The following is a 26,364-nucleotide window of genomic DNA, read 5'->3' as shown; positions in this document are numbered from 1 at the left end:
AGTCTGACCAGACCTTTTTTCATCCACATCAGAGAGAGCGCAGCGTCTACTAACCTGCTTGTGTTGAATTCTGCTATTATGGGAAGTTGCTGTGTGACTAGGACTGGTGTCTGCCTGACAGTCAATCAGACAGACGGACAATGAGATGATATCACCTCAAGTATGCAGTTTCTGCTGGAGGAGCAGATGCTCTGCCTCGTGCCTAAAAGTCAGCCTTTGTGCTTAGAGGAAGGAAGGAGTGTGACTATCTCTGCAGGAAGAGAGACTGTTCAGGAAGAGAAGCCCAGCAAGTTCCTGCGGTGAGAAGCACCCAGAGAAAGTGGACTACACAAGAGAGCAAAGAAAGGAGCGAACTGTGCCTTGAGGGGATATTGTGGTCTCTGAGCAGTTTCTGCTGTGAAATGCACCAATGCTTTGTGGAAACAAGTATCACTGTGTCATCCAGAAATCTAGCATGAGCCCAAGAGACCAGTGCAGCCCCTGCCAACATCTGGAAGAGGATCCATGTCATCGCTAAAGCAGAATTTCTGACTCGCCCAGAAGCTGCAACTTCCAAAGACAAGCCATTACAACTCGGCCTAGAGACTGCAACTTGAGCACAGGTTTGCACCCAGTGAGGGACGCCCCAACTGCAAGATTTGTGTTGCGGTAGCAGCCCGTCATGCCAACACCGTCCAGTGGGACTTGTTCTAAAACGAGGTTGCAGCTGCAGCCCCAACAAAAGTAATGGCATCAATGTGCACACTGGTAAGCAAACTGCACCCACTACGGCACAAAACTGCAATGCCATCCAGCAGGTAAAAGTGAGGCTTAGCTTGCAACCGGATTGAGAGACTAGCACAAGCAGAAGAATGAGCCTCAAGGACTTCATACTTTTTCTTAGCAGAGTGAACGCAATGGGTGAAAGACATTAGATGTAGACGCTGCTCAGTAGGGTAACAAAGTACTCTGTGGCTCATGAACGCCTATGCCCACAGGACTAACTATAGCTACTAGAAATCACTTGGACTCGGGACACTGTGTCAGCAGTGGAGAGAAGTTCCTAACTGAATAATCTAACTACATTCACAACCATGAAATCACAATTCTTATTGAATTGTAGTATTCAGTTTTACTGCGAGACAAAAGTACTTTGCGTTAACTAAAAGATAAGCACGGAGCTTTTGTTCCCCACACTCCCTCTCTGAGAAGCTTCCCTTAGAGTCAAGTTCGGAAAGGGTTGTACTAGGCCCGGTTTGCAGAGCCACAGTAGGACAGAACACATGACACCGGTGGAAAATAACCTCCAGCACTACAGTTTGAGGACAGTAGCCTATCTGCACTGTGGCTCCCCATCACCCTGAGGGGTGTGTTACAGAATAAATGTTCAACTTTCATAAAAACATATATTGGTTTGGTGTCATCATTAATTTAGAACCTGTACCTCTTTCTAACCCAAAAGGCCCCAAGTAGGTATGCATACAGTCTAGATATGTACCTCGATTTCCTATGCTTTTCGCCAGCCATATCGAGTAGGTGAGTCATAAGGAAGAGTAAAGGAAACAAGTAACAGATTTCCCAGTCTATGTGACTCTTCAACCTCTGTTCTGTCCTTGGACGTTACCTGTCTGGTGATCTCGCCATCTTCAATGCTGAAGGTAACAACGCTGAGGTGGCTTCCAGGGGAGACCCCAATGACATGGATGTCGCCCTTACCATAAGAGTAAACCATCTGGTAATTGACACTGTCGCTGTAGGAGAAGAAAACACTTCAGATTGATACTCATGGAACACAAAAATAAGCAATTTTGAAGTCTGAGGTTTAAACACTTTACAGAAGATGCTTAAAAAGATACAGAACATTGAGATCCACCCTTCAGACAACCAAAGTGCAGCCAGGTTAAACACTGGGGTTCACTTCTAAAAAGAAAACCAGCAGCTTTACATGTGCATCACATTCTCAAACTGTAGGTCACAAGCGGTGGGCTTAGCTCTTTGGATACACTGCTAACATAGTGATTCACACTTTTCCAGAACTATTAATATAACCGGAACTGATGAGTCCTGTCAAAGAAAGCCAATAAGCTATTGTCATAAAACAGGCTGTGTTCTGCATCACTAAAATGCATGATCTGAGTTGCAAGCGCCTCAATTACTAGAGCAACAAGCATTTACAATGCAATGGTTTCGCCTTTTGAAAAGTTTGATCTAGTGGCATTGTAAATGACACAATTTGTATTTATGTGTTGATTTTGAAAACATATAAATAAATGGCATTGTTATTTACATTGCCATTAGCTTAATCTCTTGCAAATGTGAGACCTATTGTACCCTACAAATGAGCTCAGCAGACAGCAATTACAGCCACACACACACACCCATAGCCACATACACACACCCATAGCCACATACACACACCCATAGCCACATACACACACCCAGAGCCACACACACACACACACACACCCACACACCCAGAGCCACACACACACACACACACACACACCCAGAGCCACACACACACACACACACACCCAGAGCCACACACACACACACACACACCCAGAGCCACACACACACACCCAGAGCCACACACACACACACACACACACACCCAGAGCCACACACACACACACACACCCAGAGCCACACACACACACACACACACCCAGAGCCACACACACACACACACACACCCAGAGCCACACACACACACCCACCCAGAGCCACACACACACCCACCCAGAGCCACACATACACCCACCCAGAGCCACACACACACCCAGAGCCACACACACACCCAGAGCCACACACACACACCCAGAGCCACACACACACCCAGAGCCACACACACACCCAGAGCCACACACACACACACACACCCAGAGCCACACACACATACACACACACCCAGAGCCACACACACACACTCAGAGCCACACACACACACCCAGAGCCACACAGAAACACACACACACCCAGAGCCACACAGAAACACACACACACTCAGAGCCACACACACACACCCAGAGCCACACACACACACCCAGAGCCACACACACACACACACACACACCCAGAGCCACACACACACACCCAGAGCCACACACACACACACACACACACCCAGAGCCACACACACACACCCAGAGCCACACACACACACACACACACACCCAGAGCCACACACACACACCCAGAGCCACACACACACACCCAGAGCCACACACACACACACCCAGAGCCACACACACACAGATCCACACACACACAGATCCACACACACACACACACACACCCAGAGCCACACACACACACCCAGAGCCACACACACACACCCAGAGCCACACACACACACCCAGAGCCACACACACACACACAGAGCCACACACACAGACACACCCAGAGACACACACACAGACACACCCAGAGACACACACACACTCAGAGCCACACACACCCAGAGCCACACAGACACACACACACACACACCCAGAGCCACACACACACACACCCAGAGCCACACACACACACAGAGCCACAGACACACACTCAAAGCCACACACACACACACCCAGAGCCACACACACACACACACCCAGAGCCACACACACACACACCCAGAGCCACACACACACACACACACCCAGATCCACACACACACACACACACACCCAGAGCCACACACACACACCCAGAGCCACACACACACACACCCAGAGCCACACACACACACACACACACACACACACACACACACACCCAGAGCCACACACACAAAAACGTCCCTAGTTATAGTTTAACCGGCTTGCATATGGCTTTGTACTAATGGAATATGTTAATGAAACAACTCACGGTATGACGTTTCATTGGGTTCTCTGCTCGTGATTCATAATTCTGTCCTCAGTAAGTGCTCGTTTGGTTTATCTGGCCTCGAAACAAGGCCATCCATCAATGCAGAAACGGGATTGTATTACCCATGACATATCATTTTATGGGCCTCTGAGGTGATTTTAGGTTGTGCGCCGTGGCACATTCTTACTGGAAGGAGCAACAAACCCCTCCATAAATAAGAATTTTCGGGTATCCACTTTTAATACCTAAACAAACGACGGTGCACTTTTTTCAATGTGCAAAATGTAATGTTTAGTGCACTTCGGAGCAGATGTCCTCTAATGTCTCAATACAAATTATGACATAAGGTTAAACGCATTAAACAATTTGCATATGTACACTTTCAAGAGTGTATCTGTAGAGGGCAATGACCATCCAAGCTCTCCCCCCCAAAAAACAGAAATGTCTTCTATTTTACAAATATTATATGAACCCTTGAAATTTAGAAGAGGGTGATTAACGATAAAATTGTAAATATACCGCAAGGTCGTAATGTGCAAATCTATCAACGTATCAATCAGAGACTGCTGCCACTGACTACTTTCAAGGCTGTAATCCGAGAATCACTGAATAAAGTGAAAGTCAGACTGCAAAGTTTACAAAAAAATGATATTGTTTACTTTTCGGGCGAATTAACCGAAGGCTGGTAGAGATCGCCGTGTAGCTAGCTGCACACTTGCAAGACAGCGAGAAAATAATGGCAGCGTGTGTATGAAAGAAAGCTGCTGTGCCTCCACCCCTCCCGCGGGCAGTGCAGCAGTTACAGCTGGAGAGTTCAGAGTACACCCCGGCGCTGCACCTGTACCATAAACAGATCCCTTTAAACATGCCTAAGCTTTAAGGTGAAATGCGCCCGACGCAACCTTCCAACTGCAGTACCAGACCCTCACCCTGCCTACTGCCAACCCAGCAAGTATACCGATGTGCAAAAGTGTGACTTTATCAGTCGACACTTATCGGAAGACGACGACGTCTAGAACGGATGGCAGGTCAATTTAAAAGATTCAATTTCACAAATGTAATATGGAAAAAAAAAAATTTAAGTCAATGAGCGACTGTCTGTTTGGGAGACATTTAAAGCGGACATTTGCAGCAGAAAATAATGAGTTAGACTGGTGGGTATATTGAGAGGGATAGCAACTAAATGTGAAAAGACTAATTACAATCTCCGATTCTAAACAAAAAAGACATCCTATTCGTAAAGAGAACGCTAACAATCAGCTCACCACTGCCGCCCTCCTGTATTAATCTCCTATGTAGTGCGGACGTATCCGACCAGCAACATTCCACACCAAACCGGAAAGGAAACATTCCTGATCAGCAAAGTGATAGGAACCTCCCTCTCCTATGTGTCACTGCCTCGCCCAACACCAACTAATTCAACCTGACCTACGCTAAACAGGAAGATGGTGTAAAGGGAGCATGGCGATGTCATTCGGATGCACTACCAGGCGAAGTGTCAGAGGAAACTCCATAGTATGTAGGACAATACCCTCCCAACCCCATGGTAGCATGGTCTAGTGCGCTGGAAGGTAAACAAACAGCGGAGGAAGCGGGATCGCTCATGGGTGGAGGTGCCTGCAGGCTGCACTCAGAGCACAGAGCGTCTGTTGTTACGCTGTGTTCAACAGGTAGCGGTAGGCGCGGGAGATACAACAAAAAAACGGGAAAATCCAACTGTCACCCACATCCAGCCTGCTGCTCACACAGTATTCAACAGGTAGCAATCAGCATTTAGGCGAAACCTAAAAAGGAGCAGCATAAGAAGTGTGCTGACAAGAGGCGCCATTTGGAAATGGGTAATGCTTACCCAGAGATGGATGGCTCACCCGACTTAGTCCCATCTATGGCACATATATGGTACAGGATTGAAATGACTGTGGCTGTAGCATTTAACACAAGAGCAAACCCCTCCCGTCCCCCAAAAAATGCACCCATCTGATCATGATGGGAAGAATACTGAAGAGACCGACATTAAGGCAGGTACATTCAATGGAATGATTTAACTGAGATACTGCAGCACACAAGGAAACCATGGCCTTTCCTGATTTTCCAGTTGTGTAGTTAAGTAAAGATTTTTTTCTGTCAGAACTACATTAAAAGAATCTGAAATCCTACCACTACACGAGTGCATCCAAGCTAGTCATTGAGATGGAGTATTACAAATGAGACAATCATTCTTTCACAAGCTGAGTCTAAGAGATTTCCTATTCTGGATTTCTCAGGTGATCTTACAGCAGTCGACACAGTGCACTGTCTTATGGCAGAGTTAGCCATTCAAGATGCTAGAATATCAGAAGTAGCGGCTCTTCTGGCCCAGTCGATAAACGGGTAGATCTGGCAGTAAAACTGACCTACGCAGCATGCAAGTTTCTATTAGAGCTACAGCGTAATTGACACCAACACTAGTTGTGATGAGCAGCAGGTGTATTCTCCCTCTACCCGAGATATCCTTCGATCCCCCAAGCACATCAGCTGCAACAGCTGGTTCTGTGATAGCTTCCATACATCAAATTGTACATGACGTCATGGAAGGCTGATGCAGCCGGTTAGTGAAGATTAGTTTTCAAGCCCAAATCTTTTTGGAAGTGAGCTGGGAAATGTGGGTAAAATATGGTTAAGGAGTGCCTTTAGTTTTGTAAGCTTTACTTACAAGAACCACCAGTTGAGCCACTGGATACGGTATAGTTGAAATTTCGAATTTACAAAGCATTATTTTGTGGAAGCTATTTCTATAGCTAGAAGGATTAGAGAATTGGGTGTACCATTTGGTGCAAAGCCTTTTATAAACATTTTGATCAACAGTTGTGTCACCACCAATCCTCATTCTGTTCCGAAGGGTGCCTCAAAATGTCAATGTAGCAGGGATGTAATGTGACCTGTGTTTCTTCCCTTACCGTCTTAAGCAGAAGAGGTACCCATACACATTTTTTATATTATAAGGGCTCTACTAATTTATACATCTACGACAGTCATTTAGGATATGTAATTCTCGGTTTGTTACATTTGGATTAGAAAAGACGGAGATTAAAGTTTTATTCTCAGTAGACAGATAAAACCGAACTGTCATTTCAGCTTATGAAATATAAGGGCAAACATTGCTGGGATAAGTAGAAGACAGATCAACAGGGAACTGTGGTATCCTAAACATCAATGAATGGTTTATCTATGTTGGAAATCTGCAAAGCAGAAACATGATCTGCCCTCCATACATTCAGCAACATTATAGACAAAAACGGGAAATTGGGGGATAGGGGGGTTGTTTTTTTTGTATTCAGGACTACCGTTTGGGTTCCGTGCTGAACTAGTAAGGCTTGCTTACATTGTAATTTTATTGTTTTTACATATTAGAAAAATTAACCAGCAAAAAAGTTAGAAATGAGTCAGTGGCATTTATGAAGCTGATCTAAGTGCTTTGGTATTGGTTCCTGATGTAAACAAACACTGGCAAGGAAAAGAGCCGATGAGGTAATGGCAAGGTTATTTACCGTTAATCTTCATTAGAGTCCAGGTCATCCTTGTCAAAGTTGAGGTTTCTCATCTCTCCCTTCCCAACTGGGTACCGGCTTCAAAGATGCGGTCTAGCTTTGTATTACAGTTAGTAGGGAGGGCTGACTAACTTTTATGTTACTTGCATGACAGTTAGAGGAAGTCGGCCATATTGCAGGGATGGAAAACAAGACTTTTTTCGGTTGTATGCTTTTTCTGTCCAAAGGAGCATTCGATCAGGAAATAGGACGAGGAAGATTTGGACTCCGCAGAATGAAGGCTACTTGTAATTAACTGGGTCATTAGGAGGGCTCTCTTCCAGCATTGTGTGATGTAAAAACAAACAAGAAGCACGGGCACACGGACGGGGGAGGGGGCGGGAACGGGCACACGGACAGCGGGAGGGGGCGGGAACGGGCACACGGACAGCGGGAGGGGGGCAGGTTAACGGGCACACGGACAGCAGAAGGGGGGCGGGAACGGGATAAGAAAAAAACCTAAAAAATGCCGCTTACCTGCAAGAAAAGTGAAATGGCGCAGCCCACCCCTGCTCGGAGTAGGGAGCGGGTCGGGTCTGCGTCCTCACAGGGAGAGCGAGCAGGCTGGTGTGACGAAGGATGCCGGCCTGGAAAAAAAAAATTACATCCGCCCACCGCCGCATGACGTGGCGGAAAGCCTAAAAATCGCAGGAACGCCCACGAATCTGCTCGCAGAATGACGAGCAGATCTCTCTTCCAATGGCTAGCCTCCATTTATGGAGCTAGCCAATGGAAAGAGAGGGCGGGACAAAGCCACACAGTGTAAGTCATTAGATTTCACCTGCGTGATACGCTGCTTGCGCAGCTTTCGACAGGCGAAACCTAAAAAGGACAGAGGACAAGAGGTAATCTTCCCTCTAAATTTTTTTAACAACTCGAAACAAATATCCCACCTGTTCTGTCCCATTTGATACGAAACAGGACTTGCGATCTCTCTAGTTTTGTAATTTCACCTTTAACGCCCAATTCTAAGCAGTATTGACATCCCAGTTACCTACTCTGAATGTCTTGACTGACTAAGATTGTTGAAAAACACCTTCCCTTGTTTCACATCTGTAACAAAACAGAAGGCACAGCTCTGACTGGATCTTATTTATTACACGGGCATACATTATACCTGGGTCTCAATAAAAGAGCCCACTTACATCTTGCAAAACGCAGCAACCATACTCCTAGATGGGACCACTACCTTTCCAGGGCATGCCCTCTACTCAAGAACCAACACTGGCTAAGACTTAGAAACACAACTTTCACAGATCCTCCGCTTTGTCCCCCACTCCAATTATAGCAAGGCTTCAGACTTCCTAAATCAAAAGTTTAATAAGATACCTTTCCTTCTGAGCAAGTCACTATTAATCAGATGCTGATCGAAATTCATGCATATTTTTCAAAGATCAGGAAAAAAGCGTCTATGATTCCTGTGCCGCTATATAGGAACAGATTACCTCTTTCTTGGTGGACTACAAACATCTTCCTGCTTTGAAAAAAATCGAAGACCATTCCTCGTCAAGCTTTATCAAAGAGCATCATATCTGCTGAATTCTTCTGCTTTTTGCATTTTGATTTGCAACTCAAGTAGGAAGATGAGCAGTGTTCTTCGATAAGCAAAAGCACTCTCCGACATGTTCTTTTCATTTGAGATGTTAAAACCCGTGCCTAAACGCCTGCCTACAACTTAATTCTCTTCCAGACATAACAAGAGTGTGTAGAAAATTGTCCCTTCCAACTTTGGGTTTGTTCCAAAATCAACAAACCACTTAATACAGAAAAAGGATGGAAATTAATGATTAAGGCTCAAAGACCCATCAAAAGATCTATGTGAACATTGATCAGGTCTATCATGGTTACATTATTCATTGAATAAATATAACCATGTGATGGGGCTAAAAACATTTTTTTTTAAACACCTCAGTCTTTTCTCGTTTGCAATGTAAACCACCACAACTCATGATCATCATAGTTTTCCAATACAATAATTGTGCTATGAGGCTAACAGTGTAGTCCCGTAAAATAATAACGGTTTTATCAACTTTAAAACTTTGATTATTGGTCGAGATTGTAATCTAAACAAAAACAGATACACATTTAATAAGAGAAAGTTAATCATGCTCTGTGTCACTAAGTTTAAACATACTAGCCCTAAGCCATGGATATGCTAAAAATACACTTAACCACGTATATGTGGTTGAATTGCAAATGACTGCCGCCCCGTTCTTTAAATGTCCCTCTACTTCTTGCAATAGCAGAATCACAAAAACATGAAGAGTGTTCCAGCGGGCAAAATTAGGTTTTGTTCTTAGAGGAATAACCAAACATCACCACAACTCATTAGTTGGGTAAAGCTTTGTCAGCAAGGAACCAATCTCTAAAGAGCAGAGTTACAGCTCTGCCCCTCTTCCATAATGCTCGATTTGTCAGGTGTGAAGAAAGGCAAGCAGGACACAGGGAGGGAAGGTGAGGAGAGATAAACCAAAGTGTGTCTGTTGAAAGAACTTTATGCAGTCTGTCAAAATGGAGGTAGGATACACTCATTACTGTAACTACTTAATGGATAATGCAATTGAAGGGCAGGTGTATCCATTGTAGTAACATCACGTCTTAGTTGTTGCCTCCATCTACCCCCGATGATCTCAACACACTTTATAACAACTCAACATTTTTTTTAATGTGCAAGTCCAAATTCCAAGATCACCTGCCTAAATAGCGATATATACCAGCAGCACAGTATAACTGTTATAACGATTTAACAAAATACACAAGAGAAAAACTCTACAACACCTTTCCACATAACATTTTCCCACATCTTCAGAACTTGCTAGGGCACCGACCATGCAAGATCGCATGCAGAAAGCCACAACCTGTACTTACCTTTCAGGTAGGTGCTCCAGCCACTTCTGATGACCATTGGAAAGGTAATGAAGGGAAACTGCAGTCTTCTTTAGAACCACAACGAACCTAACTGAATCTTGACTCGCAACCAAACTTGCCATCTGGAAACTGAAAGCAGAGCAGGAGCAAAGGTCACATTAGAGACTACTTTAAAGTAGGGTTGCACCCTTTTCATACTCCAAAGCTACTGGAGAGAGAAGACTATAAAAGAACCAACTGCTTGTCAGTTGTTAGCATTAGAGTTTCCAGGTGGTCAAATAAATGCCTGTCTGGTCTACCTTTCTTGATCTTACAATAGACTCTCCTAGTGCTATGAATCCCATAGCCAAAATAATGTTCAATTGCCTCTTCTTCAAATGGAATTTCGAAGTTAGGACACCTCAAAAAGGCTTCCCTGTCACCTCTTACATGATTCCTTTTGATAAATTGACCCTAAATTGTCACTTCTTGGTTACAAATGTTAATTTACTTACCCCTGCCAATACAATTCTGCTTTCTCATACCAGGAACAGCTGCGACAGTGTATTGGACCGTGTGGAGTTGCAATATAATCTCAAAAGAGTACAGACTGCGCTAACCTCACACTTAATCGTAGTCAATCATTCCAGAAAGAGATTACTCAAGTCAAGTCTTTATTTCGATTTTAGAAAAAAAATCATAAAAGACAGCAAGTTTAAAATACCATTCACATGATCATTTTTCAAAGAGTTTACTCTCCGAGCAGTGAGAAAAATGTGAATGAGCGAGAGGGAGAATAGCTGTGCCAGGGCAGTGAAAATAAATGTGACCTAAAAACACGCTATTTAGAGCAACTGCACTAAAACACATTCACACATTATTACTATAGGTCCAAAAACATTTTACTATCTCACAGATTGCATGCAACAGTTATTTTACCCAGGAAATAACTGTAATTGTCTCTGTAATATGATTTTGCCATACTAAAACAAATTAACCCCTAGCATCCAGGTTTTGGTCCGACATCATTTGTTAAAACAAGTATCCATGAACAAATACCAACGCAAAGTGAGTGTGTATATATATATATATATATATATATATCTATATATATATATACATATATATACATACATACACATATACACACATTTTTTTTCTCGCTCTCCATCCATCTATGATGAATAGAACTTTAATGAAGCACTACTGCTGACTAAAGAAGCAACATCCATTTCTCTTCCTTACACGCCACAAGTTTATGCAAGAAAGATTCCCCATAGCGATCCACGGCCCAGTGAAGGTGTGGGAAAATTCAGTGTGCAGCAGGTAGAACGTACCAGTAAGGTCTGCTGTATCAAGATTCTATGGTCCATTTCCTTTCTGTACACTGATCAGGCCCAGCAGTCTGAGACAATTCTTCCATATGCTGCATAGGCCCTAGTCTGGCTTTTTGGGGGCATTTGGACATCATTTCTGCACAAACAGAATTTACAGCGCTAGTCAGGAGTGTGACTCGATCGACCGGTAACATCTACGACAAATGTTCCGATTGGCTCTACACATTCCTTTTTAATTTCCAGCTCCCACAGCTGGTTTAAAATTAACCCAGGAGATTAAACAAATATAACATTAAAAAAACACATAGGGTGTAAGGTGAAGGGTAAAAACTCACGCGATATTGGCACATGTCTATGTCTGGTTTTTTTTTTCCCAGTACTAATTCATTAAGAATCCAGTACAAAGGGAAACTGATAGGTGCACATCCCTATTTTTCCAAAAAATGGTACAGTCAATATTTAATGTATGCCTGCCTTCAGTGTACGGATGTGTGATTTCTTCTAGGCACACCTGAACACAAACAAAGGACTTATTTAGCCGAGATGAAGATCTCATGAAAATTGTCCCCTTGGAGATCGAAACACGTTGCCATTACATAAGAATGCTTAAGGAAATTGGCTTATGTATTTCCATCCATTATGTTTTTATTCATGGATTTGGGCGATCAGTGGCAGGGTATAGCCAGAGAGGGTTAGCAGCCTGGTGCACCGACACTGCGCACTGCACAGGTAAAGCAAGGTACACAGAAGAGCAGTACATGCAAACAGAAGCACTCTGTGGGGGGCATCTCAGAACGAGGGTACACACAGATATTTACCTGCCCACCTCCAGGGGCACCTCCCAGTTGACTCCACCAATATTAGTCTCCCAAGAACGCAGAATCCGGCCCCCACCTGAGACAGTGATGGCATCTGAATGGGAGTGAAAAGCAGATGATTGAGAAATTGATAGCAGAAAAGGCGCTAAAGCAGGGAAGGGCAGAATTAAGTCATTAGACATCCACTCTCTCCCCTAACCACTATACAATCACGATTTTGGAAACTACTTTAACATTCCCATACTATCCTGCTCCTATATGCTCCCCGGGCAAGCATCTCCACCAGCTACCTCCCTGACAGTCCTGCCACTAACTAATCACGGACCTTGGCACCCACTACAGCTCAGGGCCTGCTATAAGCTTCTCAACCCCAACAACTCCATTTACTGTCACAAGCAACAAATACACATGTCAAAAACCATGAAACACGTCATATTCATTGCATGCCTGAAGTACTCGCTACCTTCACCCTTAACCCATACACTCCCCATGCTCTCTCCCATGCAGAAATTCCAAAACATTAACACAGTGCTCTGACACCTGCCCCAGCCCTTTGGCCTGCCACTAGCACAACCACATACACCTGCGGCATAATCACTGCCCACCCACGGCATGCCACACAAATAATGAACACTGGCATGCCAAACACACCAAAGCTATTAAAACCCACATGATAAATACACACAATCCATGACACAAGGGACCTTTTCTCTTGCATCTGCACGCTTAGCACTTACAACATTCAGATTCACCTCTCATACCACACTCAACTTACATCCTTGACACCACATCACATACTCTCCTGCATCAATGAGACCTTCACTCTTGCAAACCACCATGCTCTCTGCTCACCTCAACGGCAATTGAAGAATACTCACCCTGTCCATGGCTTAGCATGGCATCAATGGCTCCCTCTGCAGTTGCTTTGTCCACATGACGCCACACTAGCAGAAAACAAGGTTAAAAAAAAAAAATTAGAACACAGCTGTCTCAGTCACATTTCTAACAATCCAATGGCACAAAGATGCCATAGTTACCTCAAATTGCCAATCCATGGCAAAACATGAGCCAGTCTCGGCTATCTCAAAGCCAACCCATAGCTTAGGCTGCAAGTCTCCCGCAGCCAGCTACTGGTGCTATCAGGCTAGGGTTCCCATTAGTAAGCCATTTTCTTATGTATTGGTCAGCTCCACATGGGCAGGGCCACTGGAATTATGTGATTGTGGGGCTGCAGAGTTTTTTGCATAGTTATGGATTTGCTGCATTTGCCACATAATCCACCATCTGCTGCATAATAATGCAACAGTATTTATTTAGAGCCAACTGAAGCGCTTTTCGGCGATAGTGAATTAGTGGTGGATTAATACAGAGAAATAGTTGCTAATTGGAGCGGTGGACATGTGAATCTATTAGTTGGATAGATAAGGGAACAGTCAAGAAAGGAATTTTTCTGATATTTTGGAGGACATAGAAGTAAAATGAGGTTTGGGATGAGTCAGAGTGGAGGTGAAAGATATATTGAAAGAGGAAAGGATAAGAGTAGTGAATTGGAGAGAGTTGATTGTTTCTTCTACCGTAGCAGTAAAGTAATAAATACATTTTATAAATATATATATATGTATATATAATATATATACATACATATACATATATATACACATACACACTCCAACATGAAAAGGTACACATGTATATGGAAAATAATGCAAAGATATAAAATTGTATTATATAAAGTTCCATATGTACATGCATGGATACAAGTTTAGAAACTCAGAGTTTCTAGTGTTGCTGTACATAACATATTTTATACATTTTTTGGGTCATTTTCTTTTATATATTTTTTTTTATTTTTCTCCAATATTTCAATAGTGAGGCACTGTAGGAAGCTGGATCTGTATATACTATACCAAAGTAAGGTATAGTGCACACAGAGTCCAGTTGATGCCCAAAGGCTAACAGAGGTAAAATTAGATAATACCTTACTCTCTAATTGTGGTAGTGTTGGCGAGCAGTAAGGCTTTATCAGCGGGTAGTGTTAAGCAATTATTGTACACACTCAGGCAAGTAATGGTTTCAAACACTCAAAAAAACTGAACTCTGACCAATTGTTTGTATTAAAAATATCCCTTAGTTGTATTTTATTTTTAGAACCAAACAGGACTTGTTACAGGTAAATAGAATTGTGCTTTTCCGGACAGATTGACCAACAAGCAAGCTGGAAGAGAATTACTTTTGTTACAGGTTTGTGCAAAGATTCAATTACAAGTTGAAATTACGTTTGGATTACTTTTTAGATTACTTTTTCTACTCTGTGTGATATGCCTAGATATCACACTGGGACATTTCCTAGATAAAAGGCAAGTAAATCAATTTTATCAAAACAGGAGGGCGCTAGGTGGCGCACGAGCGGAATGGTCGCGATTCCGTGAGGCTCCCACAGGCTGGCCACTTATCCTACAATTATCCTGTGTCACTGCTTCTGATGACGGATTTATCAGCGTGAAATCGAGTCGGATGACATCTGGGGTACAAGCGTTGTTACTCCTGCCACCCGATCACAGATTGCAGAGTGCTGAAACCTGCTGAGCGGTGAGACCCGAGCGGTGAGACCCCTGAGGTGTCCTGTAGCCGTACCTGGGAGGGCGGAGCGACACAAGTGCCGCCGCGGCCACGTGGTGCGCAGGCCGGGCGGCTGCGAGAGAAATATCGCCATCGCGGTGAGCATCGCGGCCAGCGGTGGGCTGCTCGGGACGCCTGCTGGGTGTAGAAACCTCATTCCTGCAGCGGAGATCCTCATTGGGAGCCATCCCGATACAGGAAAGGCAGACCGGATGAGCGTTGCCTGCTACAGCGACCTGCACATAACAAAATGGCGAGTCACGGAGAGCCGGTAACTAAGGGGAGCTCGGACTGCAAACTGGCTTGGGGGCATAACGCAAGAGATTGTTGCGGGATACAGGCACAGCGGACTTAGATCCTTTAAATGCGGTGGGGTCGTGTATATAGTGGTGAACTGGGGGCTCCGCCTCGCTGCGTAAAGCCAGAGTGTCTCGCATATTTCTAAGTGGTGCATGCGAGTTCGCCAGCCTTGAACTACAGATTGCAGGGGTGTGCGTGGAACTTTTCTGCTGAGCGTTAATCGTGCCACGAGGAAGGGTGCTTGTCAACGTCTGATCTGCTGGTGGGGGATGCGACTGGGCTCAGAAGATTGGTAGTCTGCATACTAGGAACACAAACTTTATTGGAACGAGGCTCTCTACCTATACCCCTTCCGTGCTTGGTAGAACTTGGCCTGCATATGTCACAATCAGGTGGGACACGGGCGTGACTAGCGGCGCCAGAACCGATTAGGTACATCGAGGTGGTGATGGCCATGTGAGCGGTGTATTGTGGCACTGGGCTTTGAGATTCATCGCTATACAAGACACCTGTCTAGCCTGTTGGGAAGCCAAGAGGTCATAGTTAAAACTGCTGATTCTGTCTCCTAACGATAGGAAAGCGATTTTGTAAGACATCTTCTTAAGACCGGGCATTGCATGATGGGGAGGATGGATGCGCGCCAACCACGTCTCATGTTTGAAACTAAAAAGAGTGCACGGCAACAAGCTGCAGAGGCGGAGACTGGTGCAGTGGAGGCGCCCCAGAGAAGGGTGCTACTTTGAGCAATGACATGCACACAATCCTGTCGGAGGTACGTCAGGGGTTCGCGACAATGGCAGACAAAATGGACACTCTAAATACGCGCATGGACGCCATTGCCCGCAAGTTAGAAGGACATGATACACGCCTCAAAGAAGCGGAGCAAAGAATATCAGACATGGAGGATGTCCCGACGCAACTGAAAACTTCGGTGTCCCAGATGGACAAGTTGATGAAAATTATAAATGCTAAAAATGAGGCCATTGAAGCCCGAAACAGGCGTAACAACGTTCGAATCCTGGGGGTGCCATAGAGCACAAACACGGGCAGGCTTGAGAAATATATGTTGAGAAGACGCTTGCCGCGGTGGTTGGTACAGACGCACTCTCCCCTCAGTTTGTTGTGGAGAGGGCCCATCGGTCCCTTGGCCCCAGACCCCCTCCTGGAAGTACACCCAGACCCATCATAGCACGCCTTCTCAATTACAGAGATAGGGACACTGCATTGCGAGTTGCCAGAGAGAAAAGGCAGCTGAACTAGGACGGGGTCTCCTTCAAAATCTTTCCTGATTTCACGACGCATGTACAGGAGGAGAGGCGCAAGTTCAGTGCAGTGAAGCAGAAGTTGCGACAGGCGCAGGTGGATTATGCCCTGTTGTATCCGGCGCATCTCCGGGTAACATACCAGGGCACTCAGACGATCTACATGAAACCGCAACAAGTGGAGGATTTCCTAACGAAAATTAAGCAGAGAAAGCCCACGACTTCAGAACGAGATGACACTCTGGGGACACATCTCTCGGATGTGGAATGAACCTATTGAAGAATGCTGTGGCTGCTGTCCCGAGTACAGCGGGATCCCACTGAGAATGTTGCACTGATTGGCATTTTCGACTCACAATTGCCCTGTGCTATTATCCTCTGCATGGGAGTTGTGTAGATGAGCGGGACACTGATGATAATAAGAGCCGGACACCCTCGCTGCCTAAAGGGGGACAGACCAGTTATCGTAGCTCTCCTTTACAGGGGTGAGGTACCCGTGAGCCACCTGGTGGGATTCCCTCAATGGGAGTACCCATGTTGAATTGTGTTTTTTGGCTGTTGGGGGAGGGGGGTGGGATTGATTGATACTGGCATAATTGGGATGCTTCAGTGGGTGGGGGGAGGTTGGGGATGGGGAGTTTACAACGTTGGTGACAGTACAATGTATTCTGCAGATATGGCATGGGACGTACAATCATGAATCGTGATGCTTAGTTTCCTGCTGATGGATTACCAGTGTAATAGCATAGGGCATTATGGCAAGGGAGGGTGGTGACTCAGAATTAAGGGCGATGTCCTGGAATGTCAGAGGGTTGAATGATGCAAGGAAATGTAGGAAGGTCCTGGCTTATTTGGACAGGCAGCAGATACAGGTAGCATTGCTGCAGGAGACGCATATACATCCACAGTCTCGCACTACTTTTGCCAATAGATGGGCGAACATACGGGCGTTTTCTTCTTATTCCTCCTATGCGCGAGGCACTGTCATTTTAATTAACCTCTTTAGTGCGGGCGGAATTCCGCCCGTACGCTGGGATTTACTCATTCCCATGTTTCATGACGAGCTGGGCTCGTCATGAGCGTGCGAGGAGGCTACCTCATGACGAGCCCAGCTAGTCATGAGCGTCGAAGGGGTTAAACATCGTGTCCCCTTTGCCCTTGCAGGTACAATATCGGATCCACAGGGGAGATATATTATTGTATGGGGGAGAATGGGCAGGGATTCTGTAACGATTGCGAATTGCTATACCCCCAATGTGGCTACACCTGAATTCTTCACGTCCCTGTGGGGTAAAATAATAAACATAGGCTCTACGCACATTATAAGGGGGGGGGGGGATTTTAATGTTGCTTTAGTTCCCGCTCAAGATAGGGCCGATGCCACAGTGCACTATAATAACAATTCACAGGAGGTGCTGGCTGGCATAGTGGAAGAGGGAGGCCTGGTGGATAGCTGGCGCGGACTACACCCGGTGCAGCGGGAAGGGACTCATTTTACATCACACACGGGGACATGGGCACGGTTAGATTATTGCCTACTTTCCTAGGAATTAAGCATAGGTCTACGTAAAGCTACACATCTTGCTAGGACATATTCCGATCATTGTCCTGTCAGTATTACGATTAGCGTACCTGGTTACGATAGGCCCAGGCCGACATGGCGAATGCAGCCGAATGCACTGCTTGACTTAGTCTTTCGGACTGAACTGGAGGAGGAAATAAAGGACTTATTTACACGAAATAAGGGCTCCGTGGAGAAGGTGGAGATAATATGGGAGGTTTTTAAAGTCACTATACGGCGGTATTGTATCTCCAATAGTTTTGGGGTCTTGAGGGACATACAGCGGACACTGAGGACTTTAGACCAGGATCTGAAGAGACTAGAGGGCCAAATGGTGGAGGGAGAAACCGGTCAGGTATAGAAGGATTTTAGGACCAAATTGTCTGCCTACGAGGAGGGGGCTGCTAGGGAAGTCAAGTTTAGGGGCCGATACTGGGTGGCGCAGAGGTATGGGGAAGGAGAGCGTCCTTGGAGAGCATTGTCAGATTACCTGCATCCTAGAAACCTTCACGTCACATTACGCTACTTTATATACCACGCAGAGCCACTGTGAGGTGGAGCTTGATGAGTTTATGGGGGATGTGGCACTAGGCTGGCTCAGCGATGTTCATAGACAATTCCTTAGCGCCCCACTGGAGACTGATGAGATCAGGGAGGCCATCATGTCCTTAAAGAACGGGAAGGCACCTGGTCTGGATGACCTGCCTGCTGAGTTTTATAACTGTTACATCGATGTTATGGCACCAGTTCTACGTGAAATATTTGAAGAGTCCTTGGAAATGGGGATACTCCCTCCCTCAAAGCGCGAAGTGGTCATCACGTCCTTGCCAAAACCAGGTAAACCTCCCAGGGTGTGGGACTCTTTTAGGCCATTGTCGCTTATTAATTGTGACACCAAAATATTAGCAAAGGTCTTAGCCACGCGACTGACACTTTTCATGGATAAGATCATTCTCCCAGACCAATCATGGTTTGTCCCAGGTAGGGCTACTACTCACAATTTACGTACTCTGTTCTCTTTGATACAGACTGTGGCGCCTGAGTTTCCGGTTGCTGCCGTTTTCCTGGATGCCTCTAAAGCATTTGTCTCTGTAGAATGGAGTTACTTGTTTAGGGTTCTGCAGAGAATGGGTTTCCCTCCAATATTTATATCCTGGGTTCAGCTGCTGTATCATCGGCCGTTTGCTAGAGTGCTGATAAATGGTCATTTGTCCACTGCTCTATCCATCTCGCAGGGCACCCGACAGGGGTGCCCGCTGTCCCCGTTACTTTTTGTACTAGCGATTGAGCCGTTGGCGTCTAGATTGCGTCAGATTCATCATGATAGGGTGTTTCAGTGTTTTCAGCAACAAATTTTGATTTCGCTATACCCTGACTTTACTTTATATATTTCGGAGCCTCAGCAAAATCTTAACCCCACTATTGAGAGAATTCCTGGTGTTTGGACAGCTCTCGGGTGTTAACATTAATTGGGGGAAATCGCAATTTTTCCCCACTTACCCCTGCGGTCTCCAAATTCTCACTGGACTTTCCTATTGAATGGTGTGAGTCTGACCTTAGGTATCTAGGCATACAAGTGTCAAGGGACAAGGAGGAAACACTTCGATTAAATTACGGCACAGCAATAACTAAGCTGACGGCTAACGTCACTCGTTGGATATCTTTGCCCCTGTCGCTGGCAGGAAGAGCCTCTCTTGTAAAGATGGTGGTACTCCCCCAATTTCTGTATTTATTTCTTAATATTCCTAATTACCCTGGAGCATTTTTCTTCAAAACACTGCGCACCGAGTGAATACGTCTAGTGTGGGGCGGTAAACAACCTCGACTTAAATGGTCGATCCTTACGCAGCCCTATGATAGGGGTGGATTCGATATTCCCAACTTTGAGGCTTTCTATATCAGTGCGCAGGCTCATTACGTTTATCACTGGTTGTCGCCTACACCATACATGCCACAGATAGCCACTGAGGATTGGTTGGCACATTCTCTCCCTCTTAGCGGCCTCATACACGGCCCTCTTAGTGCTATAGAGACACCGTTCACAACAGTAACTTGCACGGTGGATGCATGGAGACGTATGGCACGTCTCTTGGAATCGCAGTTGTTGTATTCTCCGCGGCTCCCTCTCACATACCACCCAAATATGGTCATTCTAAAAGAAGCGGGCTTTCAAGCCATGTGCAAATGGCTACGTGTTGTCACATGGGGGGATTTGTCTCATGAGGGGATGTTACGCACGGTGGAACACCTGTTCCAGGATGTGCGTCCCACGCCACTGGAGATTTTTCTCTATGTGAGATTGAGGCATGGAATGAGGGCGACTCTTCCTGACTTCCCCTGTGAACCGAAATTTTTGCTCCCTTGCATTTTATACTAAGTTCTTCCGATGGGAAACACCTGGTGTCGGGTATGTATCGTACCATACGGGCACAGCGGCATGGGGTGGAAAGCTCGGCTCACACTCATTGGAGTGAAGATCTGGAGCGAGAGATTACTGATGACCAATGGAAGTATTGCTGTAGTGTCACAGAATGTGTATCGGCTAGCTGTAGGTTCAAGGTCATACATTACAAGTTTTTACAACGTATTTATTACACTCCTGCCAAAAAATACAAGTTTCACCTTTCAGATAATGATAGATGTGACAAGAGGGCTGGAGCGGGCTTCCTGCATTTGGCGTGGGACTGTCCGGCGATATGAGAGTACTGCTAGGCACTACGCTGGAGAGAGATCCTTTGCTCATGTTGATGGGATATACCGCACAAACACCCAAACACAGTAGAAAGTTCTTAGATATTGCTTTATTAATGGCCAAACGCAGAGTGGCTTGCGGATGGGGTAGGGGGAGGGCTCCAAAATGTAAGGAATGGCTGCGGAATATTATTTATTGTCAGGAGCAAGCATCTGTTTATGCAGAGACATTACCGATGGCCTCTACACCAAGAGATGTGTGGGGACCGATACAAACATATCTATTGCGAGGGGAAGAGGGAGAGTCTGACTCGTCCCTAATGCAGGAGGACTAATGGACTGATGCTTGGGGTGGATCATTCTCGCACCCTTGTGGCTTCCTACTGTCGGGATATTGCCTATGTAAACTATATGTTAGAATATATGTCTACCTTGCTGTTAAGATACACTGTACTGATCGGGAGCATCTCCGTCATGTTAAATGGTATGTTTTTAATATCCCTATGCTGCTGTGATACTGCTATTGGTACTGATATACTGTAAATGGAGGTCGGTTGATAATGTGGGCGAGAAATGTAGGGATGAAATGCCGCACACAATACATCTACAGGGACGGTATTGATACAACGTCACTGCCTATTGTCACTTCTGATATACATGTCACGCTGTACAATTATGTATTTCTGTTGTTGTCTGAGAAACTATATAAATAAAATAAATTTAAAAACATTTTTTTTTATCAAAACACCATGTTTTATGCTTCCATACAAACACTCTCAACACTTAGAAATTTTTCAGAGGAAGAGAGTCAATGGAATCCTATGGAGAAAAATGGGGTTATCGTTTTGCAGGCAAGTAAACGGTCTTGAGGGTTGAGTTTCTGGGGTTAGAACAAGGGTTCCCCCAGGTCAAGGAGGCACTCAATGTGCCCCCTCAGCGGCACTAGTGCAGCCGAGTGCAGCGTGCTGAGGCCCAATGTTAGCCTCTGGGGTTAGGGGGCAGTCAGTTAGTAGCTGCTCTCGCGCAGGCCACGAGGTTGAGAGAGCAAAGCTCCTAGGGTTGAGCTCAGGGCAAAGGGGGATCCAAGTTAGCACACAAGATCAACCCACAGCAACACAGGGGCGGCAGGGTGCTGGATCGACGTCGGGTGACCTGTTGGTTTCAATGGGGAAGCTCCGGTCAGAACAAAATACTGCAGGTTCAGGCACGAAGATCGTCTGGAGGCCACCACCAGTTGGAGAGGTCCATTTGGGTTGTACAGGGATTCTGCAACACTGTCGGTTAGGCCACCCACTGGGGCGTCAGTGCAGGGGTGTCTTTTGGCATAGGGTTTTCCTTACTGACTCCGGTCGCGGTGGGGGGGACCTTCCAGATAGAGGCTGCAAGCGTCGTCTGGAGGCTTGAGGTAGGTCAGGGTGACCAGATCCAGGTCAGGATTGCAGGGGAGACCTCCTCGTGGTGTGGTGCCACTCGAACTCGGGCTGTGGACGTCTGGTGCAGAGTGGTGAAGGCTCGCAGATTCGGACGGAGCCAGAGTCTGGTTCTTGAGCAAGTCCTGTGCTCATGCGAAACAAGCAGGGAAGGCAGGGCAGGTCCTCTGAGTTCTGAGGAGCTGCAGGACATGCCGGGATTCTGCTGGAGCAGGTCGAGGTCGGGACAGGCAGGTAGGGCTGGGGCCAAAGCAGTTACTGTCCCCCTCTTCTTCCTTCAGCACGGCTCATTAGACCTTTTTGATTGTCTGAGGAGGCAAGGTTTGGGGTTGCCCCTAAATACTAAATTTAGGGGTGTTTCAGGTAGGTGCAGATCAGGACCAATGGGTCCCTTCCTTGGGCTAGGTACACCCCCTATTATGCCATCCTCCAATTGGAGGGGGCATAGGCCTCACTCTGGTTGGCTGGGTTCAAGATGGCAGGGACAGAGTTGTGCTTCGCCTCGCCCACCTTAGGGGTGGAGTTGGCAAAGGTGGGCACACCTCTCCTCTTGGTTTTCCCAACGGTTCTCCCTCCAAAGTGGGGGTCAGAACCTGTGGGGGCCAGTTTGCTGGGAGCAGCAAATTGCTTGGTCAGCTCACAAAGGTGACATGTGTGAGGAAACTCATAAATTGGTGGACTTTCCGAATTTCAATAGCACTATGTAAACACCTAGATACTTACCTTTATTAAAAACATTTATTCTTACAAAAATATTTTTCCTTTTTAAATAATACATTGTCATTATGTATATGGACAAAACAATTTTTCTTTTTGCCTAATCCATTCTAGGCTAGGCTCTCAGACGCTGTGTGTCTGCGGCATTGAGGGTGACTTGACGGTCCTTTCTCGTTTCCGAGCGGGCGTACTACGCTCGTACAAAGGGGACATGTAGCATGATTCGGCTGTGGTGGAGAGTTACGGTTGACCGCACGCCATTATACAGTAAAACCACATGGGATGGACAGACCTGCCATGACTGGCCGTAGATACACCACCTTTGAGAGCCTAGGTCAATTGAGACGCTCCATTTTACGCTGCGGTACAAAAGGGGGTGGTGATGGACGGAGCATCTGAACCAATCAAACACTCACACCCAGTCAAAAGATCTGGGTTTGATCCATCACCGTTCTTTAGCCCACTCTGCCACCCCAGTTCAGACATGGCTATATGCAAATCAGTCTGACCCTGTGCCTCATGGGAACAGTCCAGCCCGAACTGCCAAGCCAAGCTTTTGTATCGCTTTGTTCGCCCTAAGTGTGGCAGGGTATGCTCGGACGTGAGTCCCTTGCTCACTTGGCCACTGGATTCAAGATAGCCTGGCTGATGAGGATTATGAATCCGAAACCGGTCCCAGGATGCTTGTTTCAGGTCCAGGGAAGACATGGCTTGGCAGTTCGGGCTGGACTGTTCCCATGAGGCACAGGGTCAGACTGATTTGCATATGGCCATGTCTGAACTGGGGTGGCTGAGTGGGCTAAAGAATGGTGATGGATTAAACCCAGATCAGTTGACTGGGGGTGAGTGTTTGATTTGCTCAAACGCTTCGTCCATCATCCCCTTTTGTATCGCCATTTTATGCTGCGGCATTTTGAAAGACGATTGAGATACATGACATGGACTAAATATATGGGTAAGAGCCCATAAAGAATAGTCTAAAGATAAAGGAAGGTCTCTAAAATCCCATTCTTGTTAGGTTGCAGATAATCGCCAAGAAAAACGGCCACCAATTCATCTTCCATAAAGGTAATATGGATAGTGTATTCCTTTAAGGTAACTGCATGTAGAGACTGTGTAGCATGTGGTACATATAACCTGGGAGCACTTGTCACCTCTAGTCTATACTCTTTGGATAGAAGGATTCATGTCAGTTTAATCCTGTGTATAGCATGTGCATGGTATTTACACTCAGTTGTTCTCCATCCACACATCTCCCTCGACCTCTGATGACCACAATATGGGTGATATCTGATTCTATTTTCTAATGTTCCAGTTTATAGAGGACTCTAAACTATAATCTTTTTCTGTTACCCACCTTGTAGTTTTAACATACAAATGTTTTGGTTAAGTATTGGTTTAAATGGACTTACACATTGTAACCCGGATGTTTTTCAATACATTTTTAGGTCTCAAAATATTCATGGTTTCCTGATGAAGGCTCAAAGCCGAAAAGCGTGTAGAATACATTTTTTCTCCAGCCATAGCAATTAGGAATGTTTCTCCCTAGTAATACAGTGTTCCAACCCAACTTTGTGACATTATATCTTCCATAATCAATTGGAGATTATCAATGAGGACTCAAAATTCCTAAATACATAATAAAAATTTAGAGACCATGTACATAGTATGTATTGAAGAACTATTGATGAATGATTAATGTACCGTCTTAACCAAAAGTTTGTACGTCATTTTTTCAATTCATTTTGATAACATCTATGACATGGTAGGCGCTGAATGAATGTGGGAGTATGCCTGAACATAAATACTAGGGACTATTGTAGAAATAGACCGATTATATGTTTTAGAATGGATTAGGCAAAAAGAAAAAAGTTTTGAACATATACAGAATGACGATGTATTAATTAAAAAGGAAAAGTATTTTTGTATGAATAAACGTTTTTGATAAAGATAAGTATCTGGGTGTTTACATATTGCTATTAACATTTTGAAGGTCCACATATTTAGGAGATTCCTAAGTGTTTTCTCACACATGTTATTTATGCCTTGACTTGGGAAGTATTATCATTCTCAGGGGTACCCTTATTTCTTGCAATTGTCAGCTCACAAAGGTGGCAAGTGTTTGAAGCTTCCCCTTTGTGGGCCCTGCCTATACTGGGGGAGGAGGCTTGGCACATCGACCCAGGATGTTCTTTCTTTCAGGACCCCGAAAAGCGGGACGCTCTCGACCCTGGGTCCAGAAACCGGTCTGGTGGTGGCAGCTGGTGAGCAGCCACTCAGCCAGGACACTACAGTTAGGTCGTTTTTCAAAGGGCATCTTTAAGAGTATTTGGCATTAAATACCATGATGGCATCAGTGTGGGTTTAACACCTTGAATGCTACAGCAATTTTCGCTGGGTGCTGGTCTCTCTTAAATCCCATTGTTCATGACGAGCTCAGCTCGTCATAAGCACACGAGCAGTGTACTGCATGACGAGCTGAGCTCGTCATGAGCATGGAAGGGGTTAATGTGCTGAGAAGTTTGAGTTCAAACTTCTCAGATTTCAGTAAAGCCCTTACAGGGCTGTGGAGTTCGTGATGACAAACTCCCAGACCATATTGCCTTTATGGCTCTACTAGACTTACACTGTCTAAGAATGGTCGTAGAGACTGTAGGGGTACAGTAGTATAGTGCCCCCAGCTAGAGGTAGTGGTGAATAGGCATGGCACGATGTGTGCGATTTCGACTCTTCACTTTTTTCTGCACAAAAACACGCAGCCTGTAATGGCAGTGTGTGGGTGTTAAGGTACAGGGCCCTTATAAGGTGGCAGAATATGTGCTGCAGTCCTTAGAGGCCTTCCCTGGTCACAGTGCCCTTGGTACCTATGATACCTTTTACAAGCGACTTGCATGTGGCAAGAGAGTTGCCAATTTTTGTTTGGAAAAGTACAGTTTAAGGGAATTAACATAGGCCCTGGGTACCCAATTAGCAGGAACCCAGTGCACACAGTCAAAGAGCATCCACATCTGACAAAAAGTAGGGGGGGGGGGCAACCATGCAAAAAGGGGCACTTTCCAAACCGACACTTATAAATACACTTGTTATGGTCAAATGTACACATTGTGATAGATAAAATAAATAAAAGAGACCCATAAGCATACAATCTAATAACTCCTATGTAAACTATGCAGTGGCATATATACATTTTAAGCATAAAATTATATATATATATATATATATATTAATTAACAGTCATATATACATTTGAAAAGCAGACCTAAAAAAACTGTAGATTTTTAAACTATAAGCAGTATATAAATTTGTTCAAATATATGCACATATCTATATGCATACAAATGATCAAACTATGCATGTTTACATGTTGTATTTTGATATGGTG

General features: G+C 45.2%; 1 protein-coding gene across 1 annotated transcript in view; it reads right to left on the bottom strand.

Annotated features, from left to right (window-relative positions):
- EMC1 (ER membrane protein complex subunit 1) overlaps positions 1-26,364 on the bottom strand; it is a 320,125-nt gene that overhangs the window by 274,938 nt on the left and 18,823 nt on the right. The window contains exons 3-6 of the mRNA XM_078642497.1: positions 13,281-13,346; positions 12,403-12,496; positions 10,269-10,397; positions 1,604-1,730 (exon numbers count right to left, since the gene is read on the bottom strand). Coding sequence (XP_078498623.1) covers positions 1,604-1,730; positions 10,269-10,397; positions 12,403-12,496; positions 13,281-13,346 — 416 coding nt within the window. The remainder of the gene's footprint in view (positions 1-1,603; positions 1,731-10,268; positions 10,398-12,402; positions 12,497-13,280; positions 13,347-26,364) is intronic.

This window comes from Lissotriton helveticus, chromosome 5_1, assembly GCF_964261635.1.
Source record: "Lissotriton helveticus chromosome 5_1, aLisHel1.1, whole genome shotgun sequence".
Taxonomy (NCBI): Eukaryota; Metazoa; Chordata; class Amphibia; order Caudata; family Salamandridae; genus Lissotriton; species Lissotriton helveticus.
The sequence above is the reverse complement of the archived record's forward strand: the minus strand, read 5'-3'. Positions and strand labels throughout refer to the sequence as shown.